Source organism: Pipistrellus kuhlii, unplaced genomic scaffold (genome assembly GCF_014108245.1).
Source record: "Pipistrellus kuhlii isolate mPipKuh1 unplaced genomic scaffold, mPipKuh1.p scaffold_m20_p_16, whole genome shotgun sequence".
In the NCBI taxonomy this organism is placed as follows: Eukaryota; Metazoa; Chordata; class Mammalia; order Chiroptera; family Vespertilionidae; genus Pipistrellus; species Pipistrellus kuhlii.
The window spans coordinates 35,372,398-35,395,837 of record NW_023425471.1 but is presented as its reverse complement, the minus strand read 5'-3'; the positions used below and the strand labels follow the sequence as shown (position 1 = coordinate 35,395,837).

General features: G+C 39.7%; 1 protein-coding gene across 6 annotated transcripts in view; it reads left to right on the top strand.

Moving 5' to 3' along the window:
• Nucleotides 1-458: 458 nt before the first annotated feature.
• DIAPH2 (diaphanous related formin 2) overlaps nucleotides 459-23,440 on the top strand; it is a 960,594-nt gene continuing 937,612 nt past the window's right edge. For 5 of the 6 annotated variants that reach the window (XM_036440044.2, XM_036440043.2, XM_036440045.2 and 2 more), the window contains exon 1: nucleotides 459-862. In XM_036440044.2, coding sequence (XP_036295937.1) covers nucleotides 731-862 — 132 coding nt within the window. In that variant the 5' untranslated portion in view covers nucleotides 459-730. The remainder of the gene's footprint in view (nucleotides 863-23,440) is intronic. The other variant, XM_036440042.2, reaches the window with a different exon arrangement.

Below are 23,440 nucleotides of genomic sequence, written 5' to 3'. Positions count from 1 at the left end.
TAAGGGATGCCGGTTGCCTTGCCAAACAACCCCTCCCACAGGGCATAGAAGGACACCCCTTTACCCCCAGCAAGGCCATTGCCCAGGGAAGGTGCTCTGGCCCACACCAGTGAAAGCTGTTACTCAGGTAGATTCTGCAGTGAAACTCACACGTGAATCCTCACAGACCTCAGTTTCCCTATCTCTAAAATGGGCTACACCTCCGCTCTCTGGACTAGTTCCCTCCCATTTCCCACGCAAGGCCCCTTGGACGTGAAATCAGTGCTTAACCACAGCTTAGAGTCCTCTCCTTGGGGGCCAGGTCACCGCGCCGGGCATGCTCAGTGGCAGTGGCCAGGCGGCTGGCACGGGGAGTAGGAAGCAGTTCTCGGCGCCCAGGCGCTGACTGCGGGCACTTTGATGAATCACGTGTGTGGAGGCCTCTTAAAGAGATAGGCACGCACTTCTCCACCCTAAACACCGCCCTGAGGGCGGCGGCGGTAGTGGTAATTGCAGCTGCTCAGGGGCAGGGCTTGCCCCGGCGCAGAGTAGTGGCAACGGCGTGTGGCGTCAGGGGTGCCTGGGATCCCGGAGTCCCAAGGGCCTGAGATCTGCTGCTCCCTAGACAGACACACGCCTTCCCGGGGAGAGGTGCACCCGAATCCGCGCGGGGCCGCGGGACCACCCCGAGGGGCTTCCTCAGTGGAGGCGAGGTGGGGTGACAGGGCGCAGGTGACAGGGCCGGAGAAAGATGGAGCAGCCCGGGGCGGCGGCGTCGGGAGCGGGAGGCGGCGGCGAGGAGCCCAGTGGGGGCCGGAGCAACAAGCGGAGCGTGGGGAGCCGGGCCACCAACGAAGAGGAAACGAAAAACAAACCTAAATTGGTGAGTGCTCCCGCAGCCCCCGCCGGCCTTGGGGACAGCGAGAGCCCCGGGATCCTCCTGCCGTTGAGCGCGGGAGCACCCGGGGCCCCCTCCCAAGGGTGACCGCGACCTCGCTGTGCAACTCGGGGAGCCGCTCCGAGCGGCCACGCCGAGGCGCGGAGACGGCGTGGGGGCGGAAGAGCACCCCCTTCTCCACTTAACCCCTTTCTCACTCGTGTCAGCCTGGGAAGGAGAAAGGCCCCACCCCAACTTGGGGAGACCCCGAGTACTGGGCAGGGTGTGTTATTTGTCTGACTTGTGGGCACAAACCTTCTTCGCGCGATTCTGTTCCCTTACCACTCCTGTCAGTTGCTGGGTTTTGCTTCTAAGGTTCCTTTTTAGGGTCTGGGCTGGGAAACCGCCCTCCCCCGCAGTCCAACTTGGGAGCCCACCCACAGACTTACTAAATAAAAAAACCCCACGAAACAAAAAACACAACACAGCCCCCCTCCCCCCAGTTTTTCCACTTTACCAGAAATCTGAGACGCCTATGTGAGCCCCCCTCCCCCCCCGCCTCTCCATGTGCTCTCCCAAGAAACATTTCTGTGGAAGAGTGGGGGGAGCGTGGGAGTGGGAGGCTGGGTGAGGTACCACCAAGTGTCTGTGTGATAGGCGGAGGCAGCCAGCGCTTCCACTTAGTTGGTTCAGAACTCTCAGAGGCAGTCAGCCCACATCCCACCGTCCTGAGTGTGTGAACCAGTGGCAGTCCATTTCCTGCCACTGACTTCATGTGCAGAGGAATGAAATCTATAGGCCCGGTATTGCATTGGGAAATACTAGAGTTCCCTCTACTCATCAGTGAAACGGGTTCCTCTTTTTTGGTAAACTTTCTAATTCGGGTGGCGTGAGGGGAAACGGTTTGCCTGCACAAAATCCAGCAGATACTCCTGTCTTAACGTTGTTAGTCTAGCTCGGAAGCACGAGCCACATGTTGCTCATCTAGTTTTCAGTTTTAACCAGCAACTTGATTATCATTAGGAAGGAGAGGGTGACTTAACTGAAGCCTTTCTTACGGCATCTGGCCAATTTGGTGTGTGCCTGCTGTAACTTCTCTTGCCACTTAATTGCCTTTCACATTGGGAAACAGTGGTCAAAGTGTCACAGTTTCAAGAAATATACAGCCTTCCATTATGTGGGAAAGGACCCGGTTGGGTAGAAAAAAAAAAGACAACTTGAAAGTCTCATCAATTCCACCCTAACTTGAGGCAAACTGAGAATTTAGTTATTTGATGTATCTTGTTACCCCAGTAACTACAAGTGAAGAAACTGAGTCACAAGGTCTTTGTAAATTGTCTATATGGGCTTAATGGGCACCCTCACCAGTCATGAAAGTTGGAAAAGTTTTGTGAATGTATCACCAAAGTTTAATGTACTTAAAAATTCTGATGTTGTGATTTCGAAACTTATCAGTTTGTGGTAAAAAAAGAAAAAAGAAAAAAAATTGGTCATATTTCCTTTTAATTTTGACCCAGCACAAAACTGTGGTTTAAACAGTGATTAAAAGTTTAAGCAAAAATAAATGTGATTTGATAGTTTCCACGAATAGTTTGGTGCAACCAGCAAGAACCTTTCACTTTTAGGAAGTATGCTCCCAAGTGTAAGCACTTATCTCTGCCTGTTGGTAAATAACACCTTGATTATATTCTTCTCTTCTCTTTGGCCACTTGTCCTGTGTTATCTTTTATGTTTTACTTGCTTCGACAAGGTAACTAGATAGTTATGAGGTGGTGTCACTTTCCGTTCTTAGCTGACACTGTTTGGTGTTGAGCATAGCTTGATGTAGTAGAACAAGTATTTAAATCCAAGTGTTAATATCAGTGGGAATTTTTCTTTTTTTTTCTCAAATATAACATTTGGGCCTTACATGATTTTACGAGCAGATGTGTCAGAGTTCAGAAATGCAAATTTAGGACAATATTTCAGCACTATTTTGAGACAAGCAAGTTGACCAATCAACAAGACTTGGTAAACTTCTTTTGATAAATGCCTTCTTATTTTGAGTTGTCTTATTGAAGTGTTCAAGATTTTCTTCAAAGGCCTTTTAGATAAAAGTTAACATGAAATTCTTAAAATATTGCTAGTAAGATAAAGCTTTATCTAGACTGTGTTATTATTTTGGGCATTATGTTTTTAATCAGTATAATAGTCCTTAATTGTGTGCATGTGTTCGTCTGTATGTGGGATTATAAAAGAGAGCCATATGGTAATAGAAATTATTTGTGTAGATGATTGTGGGGGACAGCAGTTCTTAAACTCCTGAAATTTTCAGAAAAAAAATTGAGTGTAGGTAGGTAGATACATGCAGTTTTCTGGGCCCCATCAGTTTCTCAAAGGCATTTGTCCCCTATGGAAGAATAAGAACTATTGGGTGACCAGAGTGGGGGCAAGGGGAGAGGGAGAAAGGCAAGGAGAAAGGGAGGGGGAAGGGAGAGGGAAAGGGAGAAAGGGCAAGGAAACAGGAAATGCCAGTTGATTCCACTTGAAGTTATTGGGAAATAGCACTGACTACAGGACTGATTGATATTGAAGATAATTCACCTGGGGATAAAAAGAAATTAATTACTCAATGTCAATATAGCATTAGCTAAAGTGAAAGTTTCCACTAAGTAGAAAAATTAACTCAATAGCTATCCTATAGTGGATTCATAAAGTTTGAGGATTATGATTCTGTTGTTTTCATTTTAGTTCCTCATTGTTCTGAAAACTGGAGAAGGCAGGCATGTTTTCTATACTGAAGAACTATACTTTTCTTTATATCCTCAGCTTCTGATGGGTATTAGTGAGAATTTTTTTAGAGTCATGTCAAGACTTCTGTTTACCCTTATCTGTGCCTCCTTATAGTGGTCCTTTTATTTTGATTCTTTTTTAATGAAGACAAACTTATTTGGGATTCATCATATATTGAATAATGCATTAGTAGTAGAGCTTTGTATTTCATGTAACTATCTGGTGAGGCCCAGATTGTAGCATCTCATCCAATAGCATGAGTCTTAGATTAATTAGTATCTTGATGTCAACCATGGGCTGTATTTTGTGAAATCAAGAATTAGAGCTCTAGAAGGGTTATGATTGAATCCCACATGTTTAAGGCAGAGACCTAACCATTAAGAGAGGCTAGTGTTAAGGTAGAATTAACACTCCTCATACACACACAGTGTAGAGTGGCTTATTATTCTGTGGTGTTTTTGTGTTTTGACTTTGTGTTTCTGTATGATTCCTGAAGCCTTTTTTTCCCTTTGATAGTAGAGTTAAGTTAGTAACCTGAAGTAACAAGTTAATTTTGTGGTTATTAAATAACTTTCTGAGTATTTGGTTATTGGTTTTTAATTAGCTAAATTCTGTCCAATTTTAATCAATAAATTTTGAATTTTATTTAATTTATGTAACAAACATTTACTGAGCATATACGGTGTGCTAGGCATTATTCTTAGGGCTAGTGATATAAGGGGAGGAAGAAGAACGGAGATAGAGAAGTTAATTAATGGATTAAAGAATTGTGTAATAAGGAATGAATGGAACATGCATAGGAGGAGGATGTGAAATCATCATGAGGAGTAATCTAAATCTAAATGGATGCTGGAGTGTGGTAAGGAAAGGCTAATATAGTAGGTGACATTTGCACCAAGGCTTGAATAATAGGCCATTAATTGAAAAAGGCAAGGGAAAGACATTTTAACTTGAAAGAATAACATATGCAAACAGAGAAAAAGTAGCATGTGCAATAAAGGAACTGTGGGCAGGTGTTAATGGCTGAAACAAAGGGTACACATGGTTGGCCTACTAGAAAAGGGACAGAGTACAGATCATGATGCATATTTGTATGTCATGTTAGAGGTTCAGCTTTTTTTTTTTTTTTTTTTTTTTTTTTTTTTTTGTGAAAGCCATAGCAAGTCATTTAAGAGATTTAAACAGGAGATTGATTCGATCAGAACTGTGTTTCAGTAGGAAACACTACAATGGAGAATTTCTTGGAGGAGTACTGAAATGGAGGCCAGAAGACTAATTAGGAAGAGCAGAATGGTGTAAAACAATTGGACGTTTGTAGTTGGAGACCTGGATTCCAATCGCAGTTCATCCATTTATTCCACATGTTTTTCTGCATCTCACTCCCCCCTCCCCCCACTAAACACTCACTGATTACTTCACCTTACTGAATGTTTTCTTTATTTTGAGCTCCTAGCTATTTTGAGTCTGAATGTTATATGCTGATCTTGTATCTGCAAACATTTTAAAGTGCTTCTGGCAAGGGTCCTGCTGTATGCCTTTTTTTTTTTTTTTTTTTTTTTTTTTTTTTTTTTTTTTTTACCTACTCAGTAAATTATTATTTGTTGGGAATTCTTTCTCTGTAGGCCAGACATTTTGAGAGTGTAAATTGTTAAAAAGAGGCTTAAAAAATAAGTGTTTACTTTTATGAGCCTTTTTTTTAAGCTTAGTGTACATACTCCACCAAGTGAACTTGTTCTGTACATTGTTCTGTACATTTGTGTCATTTCTCTAATTTTAAAATTCAAGAAACTTCTTGGCTGGTAGAACATCCTTACTCCCTTGTTTGTTTGGACTATTCTGATATTAGAGCCTGAACTTCCACACAGAGAAACAGTACCAAAATGGATGATGATCCAAGTAAGATTTTATTGTTATTAGTAGTCTTTATATTATTGGCCAAGAGTACTGAATAGAGGGCCAAATGACCTGAGTTCCAGTGTTTGTCAAGTCTTTTATTTGCTTGTGATCTCTGATGAGCCATTTAACCCCAGAAGTTTGAACCTTTTCATTAATAGCTGCCAGTCCTGAGATAATGTCTGCCTGATTTGCTTCACAAAGTAGTTTAGCTAAAAGAGAGTAATTGACTGAGAAAGCATTAGAAAATTGTATATTTATATGCAAATATATAGAGCATTATTGTTAACCCCTTATACTATCTGAGTCAAATGTATTGTGGTTGGATGGCCAATGGATTTCATGCAATATGATAGTTCTATCATTATTATTATACTAAAGGCCCAGTACACGAATTCATGCACCAGTGGGGTCCCTCGGTCTGGCCTGTGGGATCGGGCCAAAACCAGCTCTCCAACATCCCCTACGGGGTCCCTGATTGCGAGAGGGCACAGGCCAGGTCGAGAGACCCCATTGGTGCATGATCATGGCCAAGGAGGGATGCAGGAAGTTGGCCAGCTGAGGAGGGACTGCAGGAGGGTTCCAGGGCATGTGCAGCCTGTCTCGTTTAGTCCCTATCAACTGGACCCCAGCAGCAAGCTCATCTACTGGTCGAAGCATCTTCTCAGTGCACATCATAGCGACTGGTCGGCTGTCTGCCCCCTGGTGGTCAGTGCACATCATAGGAAGCGGTTGAGCAGCCTTATCATATCATTAGCATATTATGCTTTGATTGGTTGAAAAGCCAACTGGACACTTAGCATATTAGGCTTTTATTATCTATAATAATAAAAGGGTAATATGCTAATTAGACCTGACATCTTCTTGACATCATTCCGGACATCCTTCCTGATGAAGTTGGGGCTGGAGGGAAGCCAGCCAGGTTCCAGGTGCCTGCAGGCGGCTGGAGGAGGGAAGCAGCCCAGGTCTTGGGTGCCAGAGGAAAGCCAGTGCAGGCAGCCGGGGGAAGGAAGGCCTATTATTGCACAAATTTTCATGCATTGGGCCTCTAATATAGGATAAAGTAGCATAATATGGTTGGTTATACATTTATTGATTCCTTATTCTCTCCACAATTATTTTGTCCATTTAGAGCATTGTGCATTCTATCTGTCCTTTTACTAATAATTTTTTCCATTGAATGAATATAAGATGTGAGTGTAACTTGTTTGCTACTGTACTTTTTAAAATAAAGAACCAGATTACTCTTTTCTTTGATTTAGAAGCATTTAAAAATTATATATTTATGGCACCTCTCTTGTCAGGAATCACGCTGTTGTTGTACAAATAAGAAAATTGAGTCACTGACGTGTTAAGGGGTCTGATCTAGAGGTAAGTTTAAAAGCTAGCACTTTTATTGTCAAAGTTAGCAGTAACACTGAGTCATTATGCTTCAGGTACTCTGAAAGAGTAAAATTATTCTCTCTCTCTCTCTCTCTCTCTCTCTCTCTCTCTCTCTCTCTATCTCTGTTCTTTTTTGGAACAATTATAATTGTAATCCACCTAGCTCTCAGTAGTAACATGTCACTGAAGTGAAATCATATTATTTTGCAACTTGGTCTCAAAGAACACTGTAAATAGGATGCTCTGAGAATAGTACATACATAATATATGTGAATTTACATGAATCAGCACATTTGCCTAAATATTACTTGTTATCTCTAGTACCATAGAGATTGTTATTGAAGACCCAGTTTTCTTCTATTCCTATATTCAGTCTGCCATGTAGAAGAGACCAGTTCCTTTTGTTAGAGTTTGGCTGTTTGATACTTTATTTTTGCCTCAAGCCTGAAGAAACTAAGGTGATGGCCAGGTGACTTGAACTATGACTATATATTTGCTATCCAAGTGGGCATCTTATAGAAAATACCCATGTGGAAGATTACCCCAAAAAATGCATGCAAAGGAAGATCCAGACATATTTTCACATAGCTCTTTATTACTAATGTTAAGCAATACAAAGAAATCAACTCGTACTAATTTAAAACTTATTTACCTGATCAGGCCGAATCAGTTTCAACCTAAATGGTTTACTCTGGCTATAGCTTGGACAGACAACTCAACCGAATCCCCATCCTTGCTTGCTTACGTGAAGCAGCCTGGGGAAAAGAGTATCGGTGTCTTTCTCATGAAAGAAGTATAGAAAACAAAATTCTTACTCAACATTTGCACAAGTTTTGGCTTAATGAAGTATTTTCTGTATTGCTTTAGGGACAGGAAGCTACCTTGCTACCAAATACAGACCAGCAAATTGGCTGCCAGTTTCTCCTTCTGTTAGAGCTCTGACAGGTGTGGTGCCTACTTCAAGGGACAAGCTTCTAGGTGGCTATTTAGGCAGGCTGGGTAGAATCCACAACTTCATTAGGATTGAATTGTTTCCCAGCAATCCTGGTGCTCACCCAAAGGAGAAAAGACATTGGGCACAATCTTAAAAAAAAATAAAAAATTCTTATTTCTTGTTCTGTGATAGCTATCCACAAGCTCTGGTTAAGATCTCAAAATTATGAGGATTTTTTATTTGTCCTTAACTTGTTAGTTGCCCTTACCCACCAAAAAGTGAAAGAGGGGCCCTACCCGGTTTGGTTCAGCGGATAGAGCATTGGCCTGCAGACAGAAGGGTTCTGACTTCGATTCCAATCAAGGACACATGGCCTGGGTTTCAGGGTTTTGGGCTCTATCCTCAATAGGGGGTGTAAAAGGAGGCAGTCAATCAATAATTTTCTCTCATCATTGATGTTTCTATCTCTTTCCCTCTCCCTTCCTCTCTGAAATCAATAAAATATGTATTTTTTAAAAGTAATAGATAAAATTAAGTTTCTACTTTCTTTGTAATAAGGGCTGATTAAGTCTATAAAATATGAAAATTTCAAATATACTATAGAGTCAAAAGAATAGTCTAATGAACCACCACATATCCATTACCCACGTAGAAGATGAGGCAAAAGTAGATATACAGTTTTACATATAGAAAATAATACAATAATTAATAAATAGTAACACAAGGATAAACAGTTACTTTGATTTTCAACATTTGCTTCATCTATCTTTTATTTGTTTCTTGCTAAAGTATTTAATGCAGACCCCAGATATTATGTCCATTTACTCCTAGGTACTTAGTGTGCATCTCTAAAAATTACTGACTTAAAAAAAATGTAACCACTATGTCACCGTTGCATCTTTAAAAATTAACATATTCCTTGGCATCATCTAACACTCAATTCATAATCAAATATCCCCAATGGCCTAAAAATAATTAGATTTTAATCTAACATATGCCTAATTAATGTACATGTCACTGAGCTCCTTTAACAAATAGTTTTAAATTAATGGCAAAATCATAGTCAAAATTATTCTATATAAAGGACTAACATAAAGTATCACATCCAATTAAATGCTATTCTGTCTTTAATTCTGTAGAAGTGTCTGGAAACATTGACTATATAAGTGTGGAGATTCTCCTTAGAATAGCTGCTATGTGCCATAGGATATAGAGCAGATTAAGACTTCTGCCTCCACTCACTGGTTGGGTAATCATGCATTTTTCATTTGCAGTTTGTCAAGTGGGATGAGGTTTATGTGTAAGAATTTTCCTCCCCGAGAAATGCTGTAGATCAATGTTGAAGGAAATGTGTCCTTGAGATCTAGGTAAAGGGATCATCTAGCTTTTTGACACACACACACACACAACTAAGTTTATGTTACCAGCTCTCGTTTTTATTTCAGTACAAATGCCATTTTGGTACTTGAGGTGTCTATGTTTGTAGCTCTTTTAATACACTCTAGGTTGCTGAATCTGGATGAGGAACTCTGAATTGTTAAAAGTTCTTTATTTAAACACTTGTGAGGTTAAAATTGAAAAACAGGCTACACTAAGAGGTGATAGAGCTGTGTATGGGTGGAGTGGGTAGGTATGAGAATTAACTTGGGCAAGTGGTCTACTCTCCACACATATTTAGTAAAGAAATTGTGTAACCACTGTCTTCCAGAGAGCAATTTAGTGTTGTTATTGTGCTGAAAGGTGATAGGCTTATAATTTCTCAACTTTTTAGTAATCCATCTTCATTCTGTAATTTCTAGGCTCTCCTTTTACTGACCCAATCAGATGGGTAATTTCCTTCCAAACAGGAAATGAGTGATAATTGTTAGAGCTGGACAGATGGCCTTTCCTCCTTTTGTTTTGTCTAGGAGAGCGAAAGCTAAGGAGGTAGTGTTTTATGTGCTTTGAAATCAATCACTGATAATATACTATTAATCATTTGAGATTTTATGCTTGTTGAAGCTGTTTAGGAAGATTCTGTATATAGAAAGTAAGGCTTTACGTAGACTTTACACTTATATTTTGAACTTTAATAAAGTATATGTGTGCTAGAGACCAGGGCCACTCTGTATGATAGGACCCAATTCAAGGGTGAGATAGATACCCTAGAGGTCATAGCAGTTACCAAATCATGTGCCCAGTCACAAGGTTGTTTTCAGGGGGCCACCTTTTCTAATGCACACAAAGGTGCCAGTGGGCTAGCTACTGCACTTATACCAGATGGATTTTGTTCTGAAACCTGATGGGGAATTTAGCAAGGCACAGGACAAAGTTTAAGTATCTCATTTAGAATAGGTATTTCCATTTGTCATGGATTCTGGGGGGGAAAAAAGGCATACATACATCTATGGAACATGTTATCATAAACCTGGCTACATGTGTTTTTAAATTATTGTAATCCTCAAATGTAGAGGCCTGTGTCCTTGAGGACCTAGGCTACCGGTTCACTCTGTTCATTACTTCCTCTTAGTTAAGGCACCTCCCTTTCTGCATTCTTCCCAGTAATTTTCTTTATTGTTCCACGTGCTTCACATGGTTACAGACTGTGACAGATAAGACTGCATTTTTGGGAAGTTACTGTCATAACTTGAATTTTTTTTTCATATACATTGCCTGTGATATAAGGCCAGAACATATAGCAAGTTAAGATGGGTTAAAATACATTTGGCAGAAGCATTTACTCTAATAATATGCTCTGCAGCTGAGTACATTACAAAAAAAACAATGTTTTCTAGAAGAGTCAGTGTGTACATAAAACATTTGTGAGTAGAAACAATCTTTTCTTAGGCTGACCTCACAGCTTGTTTTTCATTGGCAGTGCATTAGCTTACACTTTTCCTCCCCTTTGGTTGAGAAGCTAATGATCTTTAAACAAGCTATTAAAGGGAAGAATAATTTTACAATGCAAACAAAAAAAAAAAATGGCCTGGATATTATATCCATGCTGGTGGTTTGGCTTTTCATGTATTTGTTTTATCAAAGCAGGGCCAACCCATGTTCTCAAATCTCTAAATTCATAGGCTTTCTCAGTAAAGCCTATACTTGCTTCATGAAACCATTTCAAATGGTCTTATGAATTTCTGAGAGATGTAAGGGCTCAATTTTTTTTAAAGATATTTTTTCCATTGATTTCTTCTTCTTTTTTTTTAATGTATTTTATTGATTTTTTCAGAGAGGTGGAGAGAGGGATAGAGAGCTAGAAACGTTGATGAGAGAGAAACATCGACCAGCTGCCTCTTGCACACCCCCTACTGGGGATGTGCCCGCAACCAAGGTACATGCCCTTGACTGGAATCGAACCTGGGACCTTTCATTCTGCAGACCGACACTCTACCACTGAGCCAAACCGGTTTCGGCTAAGGGCTCGATTTAAAAACTAATACTGATCCCCCATTACACAGTTCAATTTTATGTAAGTTGAGTAGGTCTGAGGCCAAATACTAAGTTTTTAAGTGTCTGTATCTCTGTATAAAATGGAATTGAGGCATTAGTTATACTTTAAAGTCAGAATTGTGCAGGGCTCAGGCCTGATTTTCCATACTCTACTACCAGCTCTGTTATAGCTGACTGTGGATCAAGTTATGTTATGCTACAAATTCCTGCTTTGGACTCCCTCCCTTTAAATATTGTTAGCATTTGTGTGTTTCTGACTCTGAAGATCATCTGATTCCTTGTGATTTTTACTGGTTTCAGCGAATATTATTAATGGTGAATGCTATTGCCTGGCCACGGAAATAGCATGCAGAAGGATGGCCATTGGGTGTGAAATCAGTTACTGAATGTGACTGAGATGTATTTAAAAGCATCTTCCATCCATACCCATCGCCAACCATGTTGCCAGAAATGAGTAGAAACTACATTTTGATCTTAGTACCATTACTTCATGTTTTCAAGAGTCCATATTTTATTTTATAGAAACTAAGAATATTTCATATGCTATATACAAAGTTGAAATAGGCAAATAGAATATCTAACTGATCCTATTAAGTCTTTTTTGTTTTGTTTTAAGAGTTAGTTCCTGGCAGTTTAAAGAGATTATGTAGAGAGTAAGGTGACTACTTTGAAAATGTATCTCTAGGTAAGTCATTTATCTTCTTTCTGGGTGTCAGCTGTGTAAAATAAGGGAGTTGAAATAACAGTCTTCTAGGTTCCATTCAGTTCTAATGTACTGGGAATCAAAGGTTGTTGAGAGCAATAATGAGTCTGCCCTAACATAAATGTATGACATCTGGGTTTCAATTAGATGGAAAGTTAACAAACATGAAAAATAACTGTTTAATGCTGAATGCTAATGGGTGAAAATCCTAGTTCACGTTGCTGTCCTGTTTTGGGAGTCTAAGTTAGCCCAGTTCAGTGAAGTTCACATCCATGTTTTAACCATGCTTTGTATGCAGGACCCTAGAGAATGCTGACTCTGTCCTAGGTCAGTCTAATTCCTGGGTGGTTTGCCTTGATTCACTGACCAAGTACAGTACTCAAGCCTGCCCAGAGGCGATTGTCAATGAACAACCTCATGTGTACTGGCTGCTATTCGTAGTGCCTTGCATATATTTGTCAAGAACTATGTATAGTCTGGGCTTTAATCCTGCTTACCCACCTGCTGCTGTTTTCTGGATGGTTGCAGAAGACACAAGACTCCTGGATCAGAGACAAAACACAGTTTATTATTTGCAAAAACAATAGCCAGAATGTAACTATGACAAACTGGTGCACTATGGTTTTAAGTCCCATGAAATGGGTCAAGATGGATCACTGCACAGGTAGTGAGTTGCATTACAGGAGAGGAACACTGAGCTTAGAGGACTTACCTCTTGTTTAAAACTATATATTTTTATTGATTTCAGAGAGGGAGAGTGAGAAAGAGAAACATCAGTGATGAGAGAGGAATTATTGATTGGCTGCCTCCTGCATGTTCCCCTCCCCCCACTGGGAATTGAGCCCACAACCCCGGCATGTGCCCTGTCCAGGTATTGAACCATGACTTCTTGGGTCATAGGTTCATGCTCAACCACTGGGCAACACCGGCCTGGCAGATTTATCACTTTTATAGTAATCAGACACAAGCCTGCTCTGTGTCTGGGGAAGGGAGATATCATTATTCCATCCAGGGTTTCTTGTTACAAAGAAAGCCCTGAGAAATGGGAAAAGTGTTGTCAGGGCCTTTCCATTTTGGCATCCCAACAAGAATGTGCAGGATGCTCAGAAATGATGATAGTCATTGTCATATATCGATAGTAACTCATTTGATTTTCACAGCTGTCATTTTGTAGGTAAGGAGAAAGGTTCTGAGCACATACGTTACTTGCCTGAGGATATACAGTGGTGAATTTGGAATTCAAGACCAGTGTGACTATAAAATCCCTTTGTTTTAAACCATGATTTTCTAAAACACCTAAGACCCTAAACTTCAGAGTAACTTTAATTTGACCTGAAGACCTAGTGGTTCTCTAGACTGGTGATGGTTGACCTGGCCTAGCTTTTGCAGTATACTTACATATAATTTAGAAGACAGAGTTCAGGACAATTATTTTAATGCCACTGATAAAAGTTAAAATTCTTTGAATCATTGCCTGAAAGTAGTGGGTCAGATATGTAACCATTGTTAACAAAGACCATGAGGATAAAAGTGATATGGCTGTAGACTTTAAGGATACTCGAACATAATTCTTAAAAATATCAGTCTGGCCTAGCCGGTGTGGCTCAGTGCTTGACCCTTGACCTATGAACCAGGAGGTCAGGGTTCAGTTTCCGGTCAGGGCACATGCTTGGGTTATAGGTTCAATCCCTAGTATGGGATGTGCAGGAAGCAGTTGATCAATGATTCTCATCATGGATGCTTCTATCTCTCTCTCCCTTTCCCTTCCTCTCTGAAATAAATAAAAATATATTTTAAAAATAATTTTAAAAAAATACCAGTCTGACAGTTTGGCCTCTGTTAAATAATTTCATGGTCAATACAAGGTCTATTACTACTGTTGCATATTGCATGCAATTCTTATTTGTTTTTTTCCATGTTAGCCATGAAGAGAGTCACTTTTGAACATTGCAAGCCATACTGCCTGCTTTATTTTTTAGTTTCTCACTTCCCCTCCCCATTCCCCTTCTTTTTGTTTGTGAAATTTTGTGTGAAGTAAAACTGCTTTGGAAAAACTAATGCTGATCTCCCATTACACAAGTACACAATATGCATTATTTCTTGTTTAGGGGAGTGCCAAGAACCACCTACCTTCTCCTGCTGCTTCCTGTGCCTGCTTTGCCTAAAGATTGGCTGCTATAAAAGTGTGATATACTCAGCCAAGCACTATCTTTTTTTAATTAGGCTGCTGAAAGTGTTGTGACAAACTCTTTTTGCGTTGATGTGTAACAAGTAATAGAGCCCTAAACTATAGGTTTAATGCCAAGTAATATGAAAATGCATTAATGTGATTTGAGTTCTAGTTCCTCAGCCTTAACCACCCATCCCTCTGAAAAGGAAAAGAAGGACTTTAACTTTAGAAAATGTGGAGTAAAGTAGATCATGAATACACCAGTATATGCCTGAAATTCAGTGATTTCACACTTATGATCACTAATCTTAATGAGTTAAAATTTCTGTGTTGTTTTTTTTCATTGAACTACCTAGTATGTACAATAAATATGAAATAAGGTAAAGGCTATCTTAAGCTACATAATGATATAAACATAACTGAGGCCCTAACTGGTAAGGCTCAGTTGATTGAGTGTTGTGCCATGCACCTAAAGGTCATCGGTTCCATTCCCAGTCAAGGCACATACCCAGGTTGCAGGTTTGATCCCTGGTCAGGGCTTGTGTGAGAGGCAACTGATCGATGTTTCTCTCTCCCCCTCTCCCTTCTTACTGTCTCTCTAAAACCAATAAAAACATGGTAAAATAACTGGGAAAACTGATAATTAAGATAAGTGTTTTTAAAAATTCTTACAGATTCATATTGTCTCCAAGTATGATTCTGCTTATTGATGTCCTAATTTAGTTTTTTACCTCATATAACCCAAAGAGTTTTGTGGTTTGGACACATATAAAGAAGAACGTAGTATTCTTCTGACCTCAAAATATGTTCTTCTTTTCCTTACATCAGTGGTTCTCTTTGGGAAGCAGTTTAACCTCATAGGGCAGTGGTCAGCAAACTCATTAGTCAACAGAGCCAAATATCAACAGTACAATGATTGAAATTTCTTTTGAGAGCTAAATTTTTTAGACTTAAACTTCTTCTAATGCCACTTCTTCAAAATACACTCTCCCAGGCTGTGGTATTTTTTGGAAGAGCCACACTCAAGGGGCCAAAGAGCCACATGTTGCTCTTGAGCCGCAGTTTGCTGATTACGGTCCTAGGGGACATTTGATAATGTCTGGAGTCATGTTTGGTTGTCAGAAATGGGTAAGAGTGCTACTGGTATCTAGTGAGTAGAGGGCAGGAATGCTGCTGAACATCATACGGTGTGCAAGACAGTCCCCCATGATCAAGAATTATTTTATTCCAAATGTCAGTAGTGCTAAGGTTTTGAAACCTTGCTTGGGATCCTGTGACTTTTTGTTTTAGGATAAAAATTCCTATGGCTCCTTAGCCATTCTTTATTCTCATTCTATTATTTCCTTTATATTAAGATGGGGCCAGATCATCCCTGTCTTCAAGGAAGCATTGTTTATTTCATTGACTCCCACCAATGTTATCTTCATTTCCTTTCTTCCCTCTATAAGAAATCTGCTGGAAAATACTGTTTACAATTTTGTAGTTGTAAACTATATATTTTATCACTTATCTCATTTCTGCCCTCTAAAAAAATTCTCTTCCTATTTATATTTTTCCACCTGCTGATTCCACGATACCTCAAGATACCTCAAGTTTAGATACTAGTCACTTTTAACTAATCTGTACGGATTTTAGAATCCATGGTAGAGAATTATCTGGCAACTTTTGCCTCCTGATTAGTTGACTGCCCAAAGTAACAGCTTCTTGCCTCCAATCTCAAAAATTTCTCTCTTTATCTGCTCTTCTCCACATACAATTGCAGGCAATCATATGCTTCTTCAAATGCTACCTGAATGCAGTTGAGGCCAAACCTTTCCAGCTACTTTGACATCTAAGTTCTATTGTATATACTGTCATTGTTTGGTGAAACACATTTCCAAATTATGGTGCAGTTCTACTAAAAACAGCAAAAAGTTGATTCATTTTTCTTAGATCCATCCAAAACCTGGAATTTTTCATGGCAGTGTTTGTTTTAATAATCTTCCTTTTTTCAGGGAAAATAAAAATTAACTTGATGTCACTCCCCTGAACAGACACACCCCCCCCCCACACACACAGCAAACAAGACAGACACACATACAGAGCGATCAAGACACACACACACACACACACACACACACACACACACACACAGTATTTATAGTTTACTTTTTCAAGATAAGGTTTACTCTTGCCTCACTTATCACCAGACTATATTGCTATAATATTAGTCACTGACTGACCTTTATGATTTTTCTGGTTCAGTTGAATCAAGGTTAACTTCCCTGTTTGACCAGTAAAAGTTAGTGACTACTCACTCAATTTGACAGGATCAAGTTTATTTTTTATATTTAGGGTTACTGTTAGGCTACCTAATTTTATCTTCTTTTCATCTTTCTATTTGCCTTTATTTAAGTGAAGGTATTAGCTGCATTGCCCCATCTGCCGGAAATAACCTCATTTCCCCCCCCTCTTTTCAGTGAATTCTAAGTACTTTCCTTCTATTTCCTCATATAACTTCTTAAAATCTATATTATCTCCTTGAAAGTGACATGATCAACTCATTCCCCTTCTGAGAGCCAGTTCATTTTGTGGCATGCATGACTATGTTCCCAGTGAAGCTTATAAATATTCTTTACAGTGTGCAGTCATTCCACATGCCAAATTCTCAATATGAATGAGGCATCATGCTGAAGGTGCAAATGCAAGTATACATAGGTCTTACTCTCAAGAAGCTTGTGGCCTAGCGAGAGAAGGACATACAAGTGTAAAGTCAAGTCCTATAATAACAGGTGTCAGCAGAGTGCTCTTGAAATGCCACATACTGTGCTGTGTATGGAGAGGAGGACTTCACAGAGGTCACATTTGACCCTGGGTCTTGGAGAATGAAGAATATTTTGATAAGGTTATAAGGGAAGACATTCTCAGTAGAGGGATAATCATGTATATAAGGAGAGCTCAGTAAAGGCTTGCATTTTTTTAAGGGTCATTGATTAAAAAATGTCATGTCTTGAAGGGAAGACTATGACTAAATTTGCTTTGTAACAGAATATGAATGATCATATGAATTATCTTTCATTAACTCAAAAGTGAAGTAAAGAAAGGGAACTAACATTGAGTGCCTACAATGTTTCAGGCATTTTTATGGGAGCTTTACATCACTATCTTACTTAATTTTTTATCATAAATGTATATGGTAACTATAGTTATTTCCTCATTTTAAAGATAAAGAGAATGACTCTCAGAGAGGTTAACTGATTCTGATTCCAAAATACATGCTGTTTTGTAGTAGCATGTTACCTTCTTCTTAGAAGTAACAGACTATATTTAAAATTTTTAAATGAACTATCATGTTTTTTTCTGTTATGTTAAAATATACTTCAAATTTTATATATTTTTTTATTCCTATCTCAAACCTTATTCAGAGTCTAATAAATGCATCCTAATATATTTCATCATTGTTGGATTAAGTTGGTTGAGAAATAATAGAGCTTGAGAAGTTGGCTGCAAGTTGTCCACAAACATCTATAATTTAGAGCTATATACAGTTAGTTTACTACTGACACACTATTCAGCTGGAAAAGTTCTAGCTCTGAAATTCTTCTTGTTTAGTACTTGATCTCATATAATAAACATTTTGGAGAAAACCATCCTAGGACTGTACTAAGCATTACTAGTTATTAAAAGAAATAGTCCCTGCCCCCTAGGAACACAGCATTGGAGACTCTGATGTGTACAAAACTGGTGCAAGGTGGAATGTGGTAAGTGCTACTTGAGAGGTAAAAAGTGCTGGGAGTACTAGGGCTGACTTCATAGAAAGATTGGCAATAGAAGAGAGTTTAAAGTGTTGGGAGTTTTCCTTAAACAGTGCTAGAGAAAGAAGGGTAATTCCCTATAGTGAGAACAGTATGCCAATTTCCAGGGGCTAGGAAGTTAGGGCAAATTTGAGGAAGGAAGAACTAGCTTAATGGGCAGTTTGTACTTCTTAATCCCTTCCCCTTTTCACCCATTTTTCCAACCCTCATCCCATCTGGCAACCATCAAAATGTTTTTTATCTATGGTTTGTTTCTGTTTTGTTTGTTTATTTATTTTGATTTTTAAAGATTTCACATATAAGTGAAATCATATGATATTTGTCTTTCTATGTGTGACTTATTTCACTCAGCACAATAATCTCTAGGCCCATCTATGTTGTGGCAAATGGAAAGACATTTTTTATGGCTGATACACATACACACACACACACACACACACACACACACACACACATATATATATATCTCCTATATAATATGCAAATTAACCATCATTCTGCTACATCCACCATTCACCATCCACATCCACCATCCACGCCCATGAGCCAATCAGGAGTGAGTATGCAAATTAATCCCAACCAAGATGGCTGCTGCCACAGAGAGCAGGAGGGAGGGTTGGGTTTCCCTGGCAATGGAGGAAGCCAAGCTTTCTACATACCCTGGTGGGTCCAGGCCTCCACTCAAGTGTACAAAGTTTCAATTATCGAAGATACATAAATTTCAACAGAAATGACTTCAGCCACGGAGCAAACAGGAGGCTTGGCTCTGCTCCAGGCTACAAATCTTCAATTATAGAAGATAAATAAACCCCAGATACCAGGGTCTCTACTTGGGTCGCTGGGGGCGTAGTTAGCCTGAAAACCACCCCAGGCCCCTCACCCAGCCACCCCACGCCCAAGGGAACCCCCACCCTGATCCAGGACACCCTTCAGGGCAAACCAACTGGCCCTCACCCATGCACCAGGCCTCTATCCTTTCTAATAGAGTAATATGCAGATTGACCATCACTCCAACACACAAGATGGCTGCCCCCATGTGGACACAAGATGACCACCAGAAGATGGCCAGCAGGGGAGGGAAGTTGAGAGGGACCAGACCTGCAAGAGAGGGCAATTGGGGGCAATCAAGCCTGCAGGGGAAGGCAGTTAGGGGTGACCAGTTGGGGGTGACTGGGCCTACAGGGAAGGGCAGTTGGGGGGGACCCAAGTCTGCAGGGGAGAGAAGTTTGGGGGGACCTGACCTGCATTGGAGGGCAGTTAGGGGCAAACAGGCTGGCAGGGGAGTGGTTAGGGTGTGATCAGGCTGGCAGGCAGAATTGGTTATGGGCAATCAGGAAGGCAGGCAGGCGAGCAGTTGGGAGCCAGCAGTCCTGGATTGTGAGAGGGATGTCAGACATCCCCTTGAGGGGTCCCAGATTGGAGAGGCTGCAGGCTGGGCTGAGGGACATCTCCCACTCCCGTGCAGGAAATTTGGGCCTCTAGTGTGTATATCTATTTATGTATATCTGTATATCTATATATCTATATATCTATATATCTATATATCTACATATCAATATATATATATCTCACTTCTTTATCCATTTATCTCTTTTTAAAAATATATATTTTATTGATTTTTTACATAGAGGAAGGGAGAGAGATAGAGAGCTAGAAACATCGATGAGAGAGAAACATCGACCAGCTGCCTCTTGCACACCCCCTACGGGGGATGTGCCCGCAACCAACGTACATGCCCTTGACCCGAATCGAACCTGGGACCTTTCAGTCCGCAGACAGATGCTCTACCACTGAGCCAAACCGGTTTTGGCCCATTTATCTCTTGATGGACACTTAGTTTGATTCTAGTTAGAAAAACCGTCACCATGGTGTATAGTACAGAATAGGGAATATAGTCAATAATATTGTAATAACTATGTGTAGGGTCATATGGGTATTAGGCTTATCAAGAGGTTTGCTTCATAGGTTATTTTAATGTCTAATCACTATACTGTACACCTGAAGCTAATATGTCAACTGTAATAAATTAAAAAAGAGCTAGCCTAGTGAGGCCCTGATTTACATGTGATAGCGGGGGAGATCAGTCTGGAAGGAGATTGCAGATCCATGATGGTGAGCACTGCATGCATCTCTATACAGTTTGGACTTTGTTCTGCAACCCAGGTAGAGTATCTGATCTGGGAGTGATGTTATCAGACCCTACTCTAGACTTTTTATAATTGGAAATATCATGTAGTTTAAAATCTTTTGCCAAAACTGTGGTAATTGGCTTGTTGTAGTGTAAATATAAAGCCATCTATTCTGATACCTTTTAGCATGCTTTAATAGTTTAATGTGATAGCTTTGAACTTTTGAAATTAAACATGTACTGTAAATACCATGTACTTTGTTAACTTACAGTTTTTCAGTGACTTAATTGGCCCTTGCTCCCAACTACTCTTCTGTTGATCTATGCCTCTCTGTCTAAAATTTTTGCCTCTACCCTTTCCTGTCCCACGCAAATACAACTTCTCTAAAGGTCTGGTAGCTTACTTAGCATACAAGGCCTCTGATGTCAAATTGAATGTGTTGTGTCTGGACTGAATTACAGTCCCCAGAATATTCCTAAAGAAGTAGCAAGATTTATGATATGCAAAACTAGGTAAAATTATCCTCACTAAAGTGTTGTCATGATTTGGTTGTTTCCATTTTCATGCATGAATCTCCTGTGACAAAGTAAGAGAGATACATTGCTCATAGCCATGGCAAAGTAGTCTAGGGTTATGATTTGAACTTGAGTCTACTACTTACAATAATTCACTTAAACAAGTGAACTTTGTATTAAGAGATACTGTCAACCTAGTTTTATTGTTACAGCTTATAAAGCTTTTGTTATTACAGGGGTCCAAATGAATTCAAGATAAGAGCTAGAGAAATGAAAATTTGTCCATACACAAAGGATTTCACATACCCAGCATATCAAAGAATTGTGTTAATCTGTGTTTAAATCTAGTTTTATACAAAACCTGATGTGTAATGTGAATGAAATATGTTATTGTTATTATTATATTTATTTGAATGTAAAACTCTAAAAATACATGCAAGGTTTAAGGTTTAGTTGCCCCCTTAAAAGTAAAAGTAAATTGTCTTTCTATTAGGGTATGCAGCAGTTATTCACTGTTTGGTTTGGTCGAGGACAAAGATAACTAGTCCAAACTTGGAATGTTTTTCTTATTTCTTGAGAGAGGTATTACCTATCACATGCTTTCCTGAAAGTGAATTGTTATTTTTTATGTAGTGGTTCGTAGCTATAGAAATGGAACACCATTTTGCAAGGTATAGGCTGGGAAAATTTTTCAAGCTCCTTGTTGGGTTGCAAAATTACTCCAAAATGACATAGGTCTTTAGGACATGAATCATCCTTTGCTGGACAACTTTCTCATGAGAGATTTGTGATTCTTGCAAAATTCCTCTTGAGCCCTCAAAACATGAAGATTATTACTACCAAAGCAGAGGATAGGAACTCTTTGGGTTATAAATACATGGCCATATCAAAGGCCAGGGGCTGCCCTGTTATCTTAGAGCCAAAAATATTGCCTGGCCTTTTCCTTTCACACTGATGGTGCCTTGGGACTTGGAAGCCCAATCACAAGTAGAATAGTGTCTGTTTTGTTTTTTTTCTCAGTCACCTCCATAAATGTGATGGTACTGTAAACAATTCACTTCTCCAATCTCTCTCCCACTTGCCCTTCCCTCTGACTTTATTGCCAAAAGGTTGGGGTTGATGATGACCATGAACTTTCTCTGCTGCTACTGGACCCTCCTCCTTTTTGCTTTATAGTAAAATACTGGGACACATTTTCCCATAGACATTATTCCTTTATTTGGTACATATTGCAGTGCAGTTCAGTTTGCTAATATTCTTTTTAGGGGTGAAGAATAAAGAGTTATGAAACATAAGTGCTTGGTATGAAAGGAATTTACAATATTATAGGAAAATTAAGCCTTGTATACACATCAGAATTTAATTAGTGTCATATAAATGACTGGGGTTTAGAGACAGGAGAGATTAATAATTTGGATTAAAATAGGCTATGAACTGAGTCACTGCTTCTCTCCCCTCCCCAACTTTCACCATGGGGAAGTGCATTCAGAATTCAAAACAAAAGAGTTAACTATGAATTCATGAATTATAGAATGCTCAGTTTCAGCATTTCTACATAGGTTGGGTCAATTAAATTATTATAAAAATATTTATAAGTAGATTTTTTTTTAGTAAACAAAATAAAATGTTCCTGAGTTTTTAGAACACCACCATCCTATATAATAAAGAGGCAATATGCAAATATACCTTCACACCCTTGCACAAATGGCCACCCCCATGTGGTCAAAGATGGGCACCACAAGATGGCCAGCAGGGGAGGGCAGTTGTGGGTGATCAGGCCTGCAGGCGAGGGCAGTTAAGGTCGACTGGCTGGCAGGGGAGGGCAGTTGGGGGCAATCAGGCCAGCAGGGGAATTGTTAGGGGCTATCAGGATGGCAGACAGAAGCAGTTAGGGGCAATCAGGAGGGCAGGCAGGCAAGCAGTTGGGAGCCAGCAGTCCCAGATTGTGAGAGGGATGTCTGACTGCCAGTTTATAGGAATTAGGCTTAAACTGGCAGCCAGACATCCCCCAAGGGGTCCCAGATTGGAGAGGGTGCAGTCTGGGCTGAGTGTATAAATATATGCTCTGCCAGGGGCATATTACATACATATTTTTATTGATTTAAGAGAAAGGGATAGGGGAGAGAGAAACATCGATGATATCAATTGGCTGCCTCCTGTGTTTGGGGAGATGACTCCTAGAGGAGTGTATAAACACCCACTGGGTGTATGTGCTTATAGTGAAAAAGATATTCCAAAAGCTATATGCTTTTCTAATGCAAGCTGAAATAAAAACCTACACAATTATGACTGGCAGGAATAGAGAGAAAATAGCATATCCTCCTCACTTTAATCTAACTGTAGAGGTGCACACAGAATCCTTGGGCGAGGTGTAACAGAAACCTTGGAGTACCTGAGATTATGATTTAAAGGGGTCAAAGGTTAGTAAAGGTTGACACTTTGCTATAGCACATCATGATGATACAGTGATTTAATAACCACTTCTTACAAATTGTAACTTTGGTTCTTTCTCTCTTTATGTCTTCTATATTTAAAATTTTGCTCTGTGAGTATTCTTTATTACTATGAATACCAGGGTCATGCTGTATTTCAAAAAGTGTTTGTCAAAACATTTTTCTTTTTTATCTCAGAGAACATTCTTTGGGAACATGTTATATAAGGAGGTTAGGTGCAGGGGTAACTCCCCTTTTTTCATACTCTACATGTACATTGTAGATGACTGGTTTTATTAATAGTATGAGGCTGGGCTCTTGGAGCAGTCACATGACATGTAGTACAGGAACAATGAAGAGAGAGTTCCTTCCTCTTTTCTAGGTATAGGGCTGATCCTAGGCAATATTTTGAAATTGGTAAATTTTA